The sequence below is a fragment of the Bufo gargarizans genome, chromosome 1 (genome assembly GCF_014858855.1).
Source record: "Bufo gargarizans isolate SCDJY-AF-19 chromosome 1, ASM1485885v1, whole genome shotgun sequence".
Taxonomy (NCBI): Eukaryota; Metazoa; Chordata; class Amphibia; order Anura; family Bufonidae; genus Bufo; species Bufo gargarizans.
The window spans coordinates 329,357,045-329,369,210 of record NC_058080.1 but is presented as its reverse complement, the minus strand read 5'-3'; the positions used below and the strand labels follow the sequence as shown (position 1 = coordinate 329,369,210).

Below are 12,166 nucleotides of genomic sequence, written 5' to 3'. Positions count from 1 at the left end.
AAAATTTCAGCCTGTTTTCACTTTACCCAAAACAAATGGCAAAAATGACACTTAGCAATACAAATGCCAGATTGCAAACATCAGAGAAATTTACAACTTCGAAAATCTGGGAGCCGAAGCAATCACGTGGTATGAGATCTGGTCAACAAAGGTAGAACAGTTTGATAATGGATTTTTAGATTTGTTAAACCACACAGATTTTTTTCCATCACTCCGGCAAGCAATTCTTGTTGCTCTCACATTGCCAGTGACCACCTGTACAGTGGAACGGTCATTCAGCACTATGAGGAGTGTGAAAACCTGGTTAAGGTCGACCATGGCAGATGATCGCTTATTGGGTTTGTGCATGGTGAGCATACATCAAGGAAAAATGGAAGAAAACAGCAGAGGAATAGAAAAGTAATTGATACATTTGCACAAGACCACAGACGTTTGGAGTTCCTTTATTGAGATCACTAACCAGTGAACAAAAACTGTACAAACCTACTCATTGAAAAATGGCTTGTGCTGGCTCTGCCCCTAATCTGTCTTCTTGACAGTCTCAGCAAATCCTATGCTTTTCTATGGGAAAACATTGTGATTGGCTTTTGATCAACATGTCTGGCTGATGATGTCAGCCAGGCAGGCAGATTAGAGGCCGAGCCAGCAGCAGCTGACTGTAATAAAGATAATATTTTATAATATTAAAGGCTTAGCAGGGGGACTAGGGGATGTTTTTAACACTATAAGTTCAGAAATACATGTTCCTGACTCTATAGTGATTCTTTAAATTTGAGAATAGGTGCTTACAGTTCCTAAGCTACAACCGTTATTCTGTTAAAGTTTATATGTTTATTTTCCAATTTGGAAGACAATTGTTATCTTTAGTCCAGTCAAGTTCATCCTAAAGGTGCTCAATCGGGTTGAAGTCAGGGCTCTTTGGGGCCAGGCCAGTCAAGTTCTTCCACACCAAATAAATCTAACCATGTCTTTGAGGACCTTGCTTTGTACTCTGGGGCACAGTCATGCTAGTAAAAGTGAAAACAGACTTCCTCAAATTATTCCCACATCATGGCTGGAAGCATAGCATTTTCTTGGTATGCTGAAGTATTAAAATGTCCCTCCAATGGAAATAGCCCAATCCCTGAAAAACAGCCACATACCAGTATCTTCCATCAAACTTTACAGTTGGCACTTGGCACAATGCAGTCAAAAGTACCAATTTTCTTGCATCCGCCACACCTAGACCCACCTATCAGACTGCCAAATGAAGATGTGCATGCACTATATGTATATATAATTTGTATATTTAATGTTATTTATTTTAATACATTTCAAAATTAATACAGTTGTCAATATTTTAGTTGTCATATTTTTTGTTTATGTTAACACCAAATGCAGTTTCTACATTTTTTATTTGGTTATAGTGCCTTAGGGTACTTTCACACTTGCGTTTTTCTTTTCCGGCATAGAGTTCCGTCAAAAGTGCTCTATGCCGGAAAACGACTGATCAGGCATATCCCCATGCATTCTGAATGGAGAGTAATCCGTTCAGGATGCATCAGGATGTCTTCAGTTCAGTCATTTTGACTGATCAGGCAAAAGAGAAAACCGCAGCATGCTACGTTTTTTTCTCCGGCGAAAAATACTGAAGACTTGCCAGAATTACGGATCCGGCATTTTACTCCATAGGAATGCATTAGCGCCGAATCCATCGAAAAGATTTCAGTTGTTTGCCTGATCGACGGATCCGGTTCTTCTTTCTGCGCCTGCGCAAACGAATAGGCGGAGCTGTGTGCGCCGTCAACTTCCTGTCACTCTTCGATCCTGCCTGCGAGGGAGAAGGGAGGACGCCATTGTAGGTGAGTAGAAAGTTTTTTTTTTTTGTTTTGTTTTCGATTTTGCCAAGGAAATAAATATAAGCAGCTCCTATGTAATTATACATGGGAGCTGTAGTAAATAGATCATGCTAGGAGTAGTAGTCTTGTTGATTACTACTCCTAACATCCACTATGTACTTGCAGCACATGCAATGCCTATGTAGTTTTGCATAGGGAATGCATGTGGTGCAAGTACATAGTGGATGCTAGGGGTAGTATTCCTTTTGACTACCACCCCTAGCATCCACTATGTACTTGCACCACATGCAGTGCCTATGTAGTTTTGCATAGGCAATGCATGTGGTTCAAGTACATAGTGGATGCTAGGGGTAGTAGTCCTTTTGACTACCACCCTTAGAATCCACTATGTACTTGCACCACATGCAGTGCCTATGTAGTTTTGCATAGGCAATGCATGTGGTTCAAGTACATAGTGGATGCTAGGGGTAGTAGTCCTTTTGACTACCACCCCTAGCATCCACTATGTACTTGCACCACATGCAGTACCTATGTAGTTTTGCATAGGCAATGCATGTGGTGCAAGTACATAGTGGATGCTAGGGGTAGTAGTCCTTTTGACTACCACCCCTAGCATCCACTATGTACTTGCACCACATGCAGTGCCTATGTAGGTTTGTATGGGCACTGCATGTGGTGCAAGTAAATATTGGATGTTAGGGGTAGTAGTCCTGTTGACTACCACCCCTAGCATCCATTATGTACTTGCAGGACATGCAATGCCTATGTAGTTTTACATGGGCAATGCATGTGGTGCAAGTACATAGTTAATGCTAGGGGTAGTAGTCCTACAAATTGTTAAATCATTTTTTTTTCTCATGTAGTCCAAAATCAATTATTTGGCCCAAGAAAACCGAAATTTGAAGAAAACTTTCAAATAGAATGTCAAGTAAGTATTATTTGTCTGTTTTTTTTTGTACTAAAATAATATTTAATAATAATAATCAGATTAATATTTTTTTTCCTACAGGCTCAACATCTTCTACGGAAAATACATTTTTTTATCTTTCTGCATTTACATTATGAACGCATTTAAATATTTTTTTTTTTATTCACAGTCCTCATCTGTGGAGGAGAGGCCTCGCGGCCCAGAGACCAATGGAGAGGAGGAAGTTGGTGGTGGAGGACATGAAGCGGTAAATATTATTATTTTTTATTTTTTTAGCTGAATATTATGATTTGTATATTATTATTTTTTTTATTATTGTTATTTCTATTACAGGTCGCTCGTCCCGTTGACTCCAACAGAGGTCGTCAATCTAAATCCAGAGGAAGTCGGGGAGCCCGCGGCGGTCGTGTTCGTGTGAGTATTTCCTAGAGGAGTATTTTTAATTTAAAATCTGTTAAAAGGATTTCTGTCACCAGGTTTGGGCCTATAGAGATACGGACATGCACGGCTAGATCGCCGCTAGCATGTTCGCAATATATGTGTCCTATAGGGCTGTGTGGTTTATTTAAAAAAATATTTTATAGATATGTAAATGAGTGTTGAATGTGTCCAAGGGGCTGCACTAACCTTCGTTGTGCGCAGTGCCGGTATAGTGTTCTTTCCCTGTCCCGACATCAGCTTCATGCAGAGAACAGCGCATGAGCGACACATTCAACACTCATTTACATATCTATAAAATCATTTCTTTATTTTATTTTATTAAAACCACACAGGCCTATAGGACACATATATTGCGGACATGCTAGCGGCGATCTAGCTGTGCAGGTCCTATCTCTATAGCCCCAAACCTGGTGTTAGAATACCTTTAAACATGAGATTATAATAAAAAAAAATTAAATATATTTTTAGGGTTCAAGACGCTCCACCAGAACGGATGAGGAGGAATTTGTCAGTTGTATAATTGACAATGAACTCCTCATCCAGATGGTGGAGGACAGACCACCACTGTGGGACCACATGGACCGCCGCCATGCTGACCATCATGCTACCCGGCTCCTCTGGCTTGAGATATGCAAAGTTTGAGTGCCTAATTGGGACGACCTCAATGAGAGTCAACGGGAGGAGTGCTGTAAGTATACTCTAGTATAATGCACATGTGTACTTTTCATAAAAAATTGGTTTTGTGTCTGGTTGAAGTTGGTCACTCAATGCTACCTATAGTGAACATCAATAATTTTTTTATTGTTGTTGTAGCAGGTTCAAACAAATACTAAACCATTTCTGATGTCTGAAATAAATTATTATAATATTTTTTTTTTTCTTGCGGACAGGGACTACAATCCTGGTGCGGTGGCGGTCAATGAGGGACCGCTATAAGAAGGACTACAACGAGGAGGTCAAGCGCCCGAGTGGTTCAAGAGGAAGCCAAAAGCGGCCGTATCGGTATGTGGCCGCATTAGGTTTTCTTCGTAGAACCCTACAGCTGCGAAGGTAAGCTGTAATGTTTATAATAATTATGAATACTAATCTGCAATCTATGTGTGTGGCCTAGGCAGACTGTCATTTGACACTCTGTCTGGGACATTCACATATAGCTCCCTATTTGTCCATTAATTATTTTTTTTTTCCTTTTACAGCACATCTAGCAGTACTCGGGCGCACCAAGCTCCTTGTGAAGTCCTTCCAGAGGCCAGAGCTCAAGAGGCGGTCCCCGAAGAGCCGCCCACCGCGGGTCCCTCACATCCTACTCAAACAGCTGGTCGGGACCTCAATGTTCCCCTACCTGTGCCCTCTGGTGACGCAACAATGGCCACAATGGCACCACTTTTTGAGGCAAAGATGCGTTGCCAGAGGACCGGTAGGAGCCGTCAGGCGGACTACGAGGATCTCACAAGGCTCGTTTACGAGTCCTTGATGGGATATACCAATAGAATTGCCGCTTTGGAGGAACAAGTGCGACGTCTGCAGGAGGGGGCGGTGCATACGTCGCAATTGGGTCCTGTGCATCACTATTGGTATTCGTTGCTCCCCGTGATGGAACAATTTACGCCCGACCAGTTGTTTGAGGCACGAAGACAGGTGGACAGTGTCTTGTGGCAAGTTCAGCACCGCCCCACATCCTATCCCCCATCCATGCCCTTTCCTCCATCCATGCCCTATCCCCCCATCACAACCTCAACAACCCCCTACTCAAACTACCTACCCCCCTTTCCTACCTCCTCAGCCCCCATCCCAGCCTCCACATTCCACCGAGCACTTTTCTCACCACTTTTCTCCTTCTCCTCCTCAATATTTTCCTGCTACCAGTTTCAACACTCCTTCTACTCTTGCTCGGTCAACTCCTTCTTCCGCTCCCCCATCCAGATTGAATACTCCTTCTGTTGTGCTTGCCACAACACACACTTTTATGTCCACAGGGTCACAGGAACGAGGGGGACCAACCAGTGTTGAAACCTCCACCACCCAACCTTCTACTCCCACCACTCCCACCGGTCCTACTTACAGGCATTTGTAACCTTTTTTTTTACTTTGTTTTTATTCTAAAAAGTTATTTATATTATTTTTTTAAAAATATTTTTAAAATAAAAATGTTATTGTTTATAAATTTTATTAGTTTTGTATTTATTTAATTTTTTATTAAATAAAAGTGAACATCTCACATCGCTTTTGAAGTGAACTATACTTGGTTTGCTCCACCAGCGATGGGAGATTACTTTAGTGTATGAAGGAAAGGTCTTTAAAATTGTCCGATCGCCAGTGGAGCGACACAAGTATGTGTCGCTCCTCTGGCGTTGGTCAGATTACTACACAATAACATTCCTGATGAAATCTACCTGCGCCAGCGAAGCTACACAAAGATGTGTTGCTCCTCTAGCGATACAGAAGATTTAAAATGAGTATCAACACAATAATATATCTGCAGTGTAGCAAAGCAAGAATGTATTTCTCTTCTATCGTGGTAAAAATAATATATAATTAAAATTTCAAATACTTTGAAAAACAATATTTATTGAAACACAAATCCAATTGAAAACTAATGCAAAAATCTGTAAACCACCAAATAAACAGAAATTAACTGTAATTCACAAATAAATGCAAAATGTTTATACAAATCGGTGCTGCCAGTCCACCCTTCCTGCCTCCGAGCAAAAATAATCCGCACAACAGTCTCTCATCCGTGATACTGCAACACTTGACCGTGGTCCAAAACTTTCAATGCTTGGCATCTCGCTGTCCTCCGGTATCTGTTCCAAATTCAGTGGTTCCTTTTTAAGGAGGTAGTTGTGTAACACAACAGCACACTTTACAACCTCGTCCACCGATTCCACCTTCATATGAATTGGTTTGGTAAAAATCTGCCATTTTGCAACCAAAATTCCAAATGTACATTCAACCATTCTTCGAGCCCTGGTCAAGCGGTAGTTGTATGTCCGTTTTGTTAAATTTAATCCGCGGCTTGAATAAGGTTTCAGAAGATTTCTACACATTTGGAAGGCCTCATCACCAACCAATACAAACGGCATGGGTGGGGCATCAGTACCTGGCAGCGGTTGAGGCTGAGGGAAATCAAATTGTCTGTTACATAGACTACGGCCCATATAAGAATTTTTAAAAACCATAGAATCGTTGGTGCGTCCATAGGCCCCCACATCGACGGCAACAAAACAATATTCTGCATCAGCGATAGCCATTAGAATTATTGAAAAATATTTCTTATAGTTGTAAAACTCAGATCCGGTTCCTTGGGGCTTGATTATTCTTATATGTTTCCCGTCTACTGCACCTATGCAGTTGGGAAACTGACAAATGTCCCAATATTTTTCAGCAATTTCTGTCCAATGCTGTCTAGTTAGATGTGGAATAAATTCATCATGAAGTTGATCCCACAAAACACGGCATGTCTCCTTCACAATAATGGAAACAGTCGATATGCCAAGGCGAAATTGGAAATGGAGTGAGCTAAAACTTTCTCCACTTGCAAGAAACCTATAAAAAAAATACATTTTTATTAAAAAAAATATATATAATATACAAGGTATATCAATCAAGACACAATTCTATGGGACGTTTTATTAATATTTATCAAGATTTTTTATGTAGACAATAATAATGTAAAAAATAAAAGGATAAAGGTTTCTTCTCCATGGTGACCGATATTGATCACAGTTCATTTGACATCGTTTGACCATTATTTGGATTTAAGCATAATTAAAAATAATAATGCTGATCATCACTTGTGGCCTATGCACTTTGTACAATGATCACAGGAAATACAATAATTTTTATTTTTTTTATAGTTTTACACTACCAAAGAGCAGCTTTAAATTTTTTTGACAGAATTGGTACTATATATTATATTTATCTACTTTACCTTATGGTCAACAACAGGCGTTCTGCTGGGGAAACACAGCGGCGGAAAGTGGTGTCTTGTCTTTGAATGTGCGGTGACACCCGTTGTCAGAGATCGTCATCCGTAAGTAATTAAAAAATTTGTCAGGATAATTCCTCAATTCGGGAAACAGAGTTTCAAAAACTCCCCTTCTTATTCTTGCAGAGGTTATTGGATGCACCCAATAGCAACGCTTTCTACGCTGTCTGTCTCGAAGACGTCTTCTCCAGCGCGAAACCAGAATTAGAGCCTGAAATAAAAAACTAATATGGTCTGGCATCATCTTTACACTCTGCAGAAGGAACTTCTGAGTGGTAAGTGACCTTCGGTTTTCTTTTATAGCCACTTGTACTATTTGCTTAACAGATTGCATCTTTTTATCTCTGAAATTTGAATAACGGATCAGTCCTTCCGTTTACAAACGGAAGGAAACGGAACAGACGGATCCGCTATTCCGACGGATCTGGCAGACGGATCCGTCGAAAAGTGTCTGTCGGATGCAACGGAATTGCTATTGCCGGAACGACGGATCCGTTGCATGAAAAATATCCGGTAATGTTGACTTTGACAGATCCGGCAGGCAATTCCGGCGATGGAACTGCTTGCCGGATCACTCTGCCGCAAGTGTGAACGTAGCCTTAATCATGGGTGTATGACTAATATGGTGCATTGAATAATGTTTACATTAAAGGCACACTATAGTCACCAGGTCTAGAACAACTACAGCTTATTATATTAGTTCTGGTGGGTAAATTTTCAGAGAAAATCCAGTGTTTACATTACTGCCCAGGAATACATCCACTGACCACTCCTCCTATGGCAGCTAGAGGTACTTCCTAGGGCAGTGCTGCACACTGTGACTGCAGACTCGAATAAAAGTATGATTTTATTATATGAGGGGGCAATGATGGAGAGGGGAGGCAGAGGGAGCAATAGAACCAGGGATACAACTTTGTATTCCTGGCACTTATAATATACATTTAAGCTTTTCCATCACGTTGCACAGCTCATGCGTTATTATACTTTGTGATAATGAATATGCCCCCCCCCCCCCCTTTCATTACATTCTCAGAAACAAGCAGAGCATGGATGTCAATAAAATTATGCCCCCCCTGGAAAAAAAAATTGAGAACGCCCATGCCACAAGGACCTCACTTCCGTGAACATTCCATTCGTTATGGTGCTCATGTGCCAGATCCAGGCACATGTTACTCACTTCCTGGTCTCCGGGTCTCACATCAACAAGGCATTCTCAGCTGACCACACTGGGTCAATAGCTTTCTAAGCTGACAAGAAGTCCCTGCTACTAGACAACCAAACTTTCACAATGCATCAAATTGGTAATGTGCCAGCATTGCATAAATCCACATTACCCGGACCTAAAAGCATGCAATCCATCTACCTGGTCATACAGTATTAACCCTTCACACACAGGTGATCAAAGAATAACAGATCTTCATATTGTCCCATAACAGTGACACACTCCAGCGGTCCTCCTCCATCTGGATATACTTCAGTTGTTTTTATACCAACCAGCCGCTCCCCTCCAACAACTGGTGGGGAACCTCTAGTCTGAACAGCACTAAAATATACCATTAAAAATGCATATCAATGCATGGCCACCACATCTGCCCAAGATTTCTATCAAGATGCAGAGGATAGCGAGGGGTTTACAGGCACACTTCCTTCCGATATTGTTTCCTGACAATGTGGCATTTCGTGCTAAATTTGAACAGGTTGCAAATAGATTTTATATGGATGTAATAAGTGTTGAGCGAAGCAAAGCATTTAATTCAAAATTAATCAAAATTTCCTCGCGCGTCATGCTACCAAATCAGGTTTTCCTAAAATGGCAACTGCACATGTTACAAAGTGAAACTAATTGTAGCGGAGACAAGCCAGAGAATGTGAGATCATCCTCAATGCCGTGCAGCCAGCCAATCTAAAGACATCCATCCCTTGTGATGTCACATCCTGAGTTGAGCATAGTAAGAGATGTGGCAAACGCCCATGAGCTAGGGACAGTGTTACTGAACCAGCCACTCCCCTCCAACAACTGGTGAGGAACCGCAAATCCTGATGCTAAATACTGACCGTGTGATAGAAGCTAGAGATTAGTGAATTGAAGTTGACAAAGTGGAATTCGATCCGAATTTCGGGAAAAATTAGATTTGCACTGAATCTGAATTTCCTCACGCTTCGTGGTAAATGGCTGCTGCACATGTTAGGACATGGAGCAAAGAACTCTGGGAATGAGGGCTCACCCACAACGCCATGCATGCAGCCAATTACCAGCCAGCCAGACCTGTGATATCACAGCCCTATAAATAGCCTCAAGCCATTTTGGATTCTGCCATTTTCCAGTGTGCTTAGTGCAGGGAGAGACGTCAGCAGGCTCTAGGGACAGTGCTAGGAAAGGTTGTGCTGAAAAAATGATTTACAAATTCAGGGAAAGATTAGTCAAGGTGTAGGGAAAGAATAGGGAGATATTATCTACACTATAAAAGGAGAACAGAGTGCAATAGGAGAATGTACAGCCTGGGTAATAGGAGTGATTCTATTACACCTTGCTGCACCAATTGGGGATCCAAATTTGTGTTTTACCGCTGCTTTCTATGATACATCACTAATTCCAGCAAACCTGGCTTGTGATTGGGGTTCAAGTTCTGTGTGATACAGCCATTTATGGAGTGTATTAATAGGAAAGATACATACGTCCTATTAGCTGTTCTCCGTTGATTTTACATTGTTTCACTTTTTTTGGAGGGTGTATTAATAGGGAAAAAAAATGCAAAAAATGTCAGAATTGCTTTTCAGCGGTGAAGTTACATTTTACCACAGCCATTTACTTACGTCCCATTAGCCTTTCTGCGTTGATTTTACATTGTTTAACATTTTTTTTTTGGGGGGGGGATGTATTAATAGGAAAAAATAAATAAAAATATATGTCATAATTGCCATTCGGCGGTGAAGTTACATTTTAATATAGCCATTTACTATTATTTGGATAGAGACGTATGTCCAATTAGCCGTCCTGCATTGATTTTACACTGTTTTACTTTTTTTGGGGGGTGTATTAATAGGGAAGAAAAAAGATAAAAAATATATGTCATAAGTGCCTTTCAGCAGTGAAGTTACATTGTACTACAGCCTTTTACGTGGTGTATTATAAGGAAATATACATACGTCCCATTAGCCGTTCTACAGTGAATTGTTATTGTTATATCGTGCTCAGCCTATTAATCCTGACCCTTATTAGCCTCTGGTTCTGACTGTGTAGAGCCTGTCCACCTCATTTTCAAACATAAAGATTACCTTGGTTCTGATATGTAGAATCAGGGGACCACCTTCTCCGGCGTTCCAATATACACAAACTTCTTCTGCACAGGGCTAATAGCAGGTAGAACAGGCTGTATGGAGTTCGCCCCGGCCAGTAGCGAGACTCCGCTTGTACTTACGCTCACGCTCTCAAAGGGAGCTGGAGACGTCACCTCTTGAGCTACGGGCTGCTGTAAGAACCAAAAAACCTTCCAACGCGTTTCGAGCAGTACGATGCTCTTCATCAGGGTAACATTTGAGTGCCCCCAGTAGCTTCCTTTTATTCTACCCGCTCACAATCTTAATTAATTCAGGCTTCAGAAATCCGATGATTTAAAATACATTTGATAATATTTAATCAAAACCAAATAACTCGATTTCTGCATTTAAAGTCTCTTTTTTCAACATGTTTTTAATATAGTTTCCTCCTCGTATATCCATTTTTACTTTCTTTATCCCGAAAAAAGAGGATCCCTCGAATTTTCAATTATGCTTTACTTTATAGTGTGTCAGGGAACCAGGGGGGCCGTTTCGCATCGGGTTTGCAGGCACGGGCGGCGGGCGCAGATAGCTCCTCCTCTTCCTCCTGACAGGACACCTGACGTCAATGTGGCCAGTGCGCCTGCGCGAGTCGGACGCCGGGTGCGCGGTACACAAGCCGCGTGCGCGGGGATACAAGCGTAGTGCACATGCTCCATTCCAGACCACAGGTGCTACTAAGGCTAGGGGAGGGCTTCAGCCTCCGTCACCGCCCTCAGCCTTATGATTGGCTTCTGACTAAGGAAGCCTCCTGGTTGCCCAGCAACCAGGGGGGCGGTCCTGGGTTCCCTGTGTACTTAAAGCCAGTCAGAGCCTTGACTCATTGCTGAGTTATTCAACCTTATGGTGAACACCCAGCTCCCTCCTGTGAACCTGTTGTTTAATCTGACTTCCCAGCTACCGACTCCTTGCCTGTTTCCTCGATTACGATTTCTGCTGCCCGCCACGACCCGGAACTGGAACCGACTACCCGATTGGATTGACCTTTTTTGTACTACGCTAATTTTTGGGATTATTTTGTCCCTGCCAAAGGATTCCATACCTGATCCACTATTCCAGTCCTGACATAGTGCCTCGAAAGATGATGCCCTTCCGATTTTTTATTTATGTTGTATATATGCTCACTCACTCATTTTTTTAGTTGTCTCTTTGTACGTCCGAAGGACACTATCGCATAAATTACTCCTTTAGTACTACATGTTATATAGTCCCTAATTTTATATTCATAAGTGCCGTCCACATTTGTTATTTGATTCATTTTAATAGTATTTTTCAGCGATTTTTTTTACGCACCATGCATTTTTTTGAATGGAAAAAATTCTTTAACATATACTTGTCATTTTCTTTTTTGCTGTTCATTATGGCCACACATTTTTTCGTGGGTGCGATAATATTCCCGATATTGGCCGTTTTTTTATATATAAATGATGGATCTTTGGTAAATAAATTTCCTATTATCTTATCTTCTTTTAAAATATCCCAGTGGCATTTTACGATGTTTCTAAAGATTTTTGTTTGTGTATTATACGGGATGATGATGGGTGGGATTTTTTCTATTTCTTTTTCTTCCTGTTTCAACCGTGACATTTTTTCTACTGTTGTATTTTTTAAAAGTTGTTCCCTCTTAATTGATTTGATTTCATCCTTCTGTTC

The 12,166-nt window shown here is 41.2% G+C and overlaps 1 protein-coding gene across 1 annotated transcript in view; it reads right to left on the bottom strand.

The window, feature by feature from the left end:
* Nucleotides 1-7,309: 7,309 nt before the first annotated feature.
* LOC122946465 (A disintegrin and metalloproteinase with thrombospondin motifs 10-like) overlaps nucleotides 7,310-12,166 on the bottom strand; it is a 375,204-nt gene continuing 370,347 nt past the window's right edge. The window contains exon 9 of the mRNA XM_044306132.1: nucleotides 7,310-7,406. Coding sequence (XP_044162067.1) covers nucleotides 7,354-7,406 — 53 coding nt within the window. The 3' untranslated portion in view covers nucleotides 7,310-7,353. The remainder of the gene's footprint in view (nucleotides 7,407-12,166) is intronic.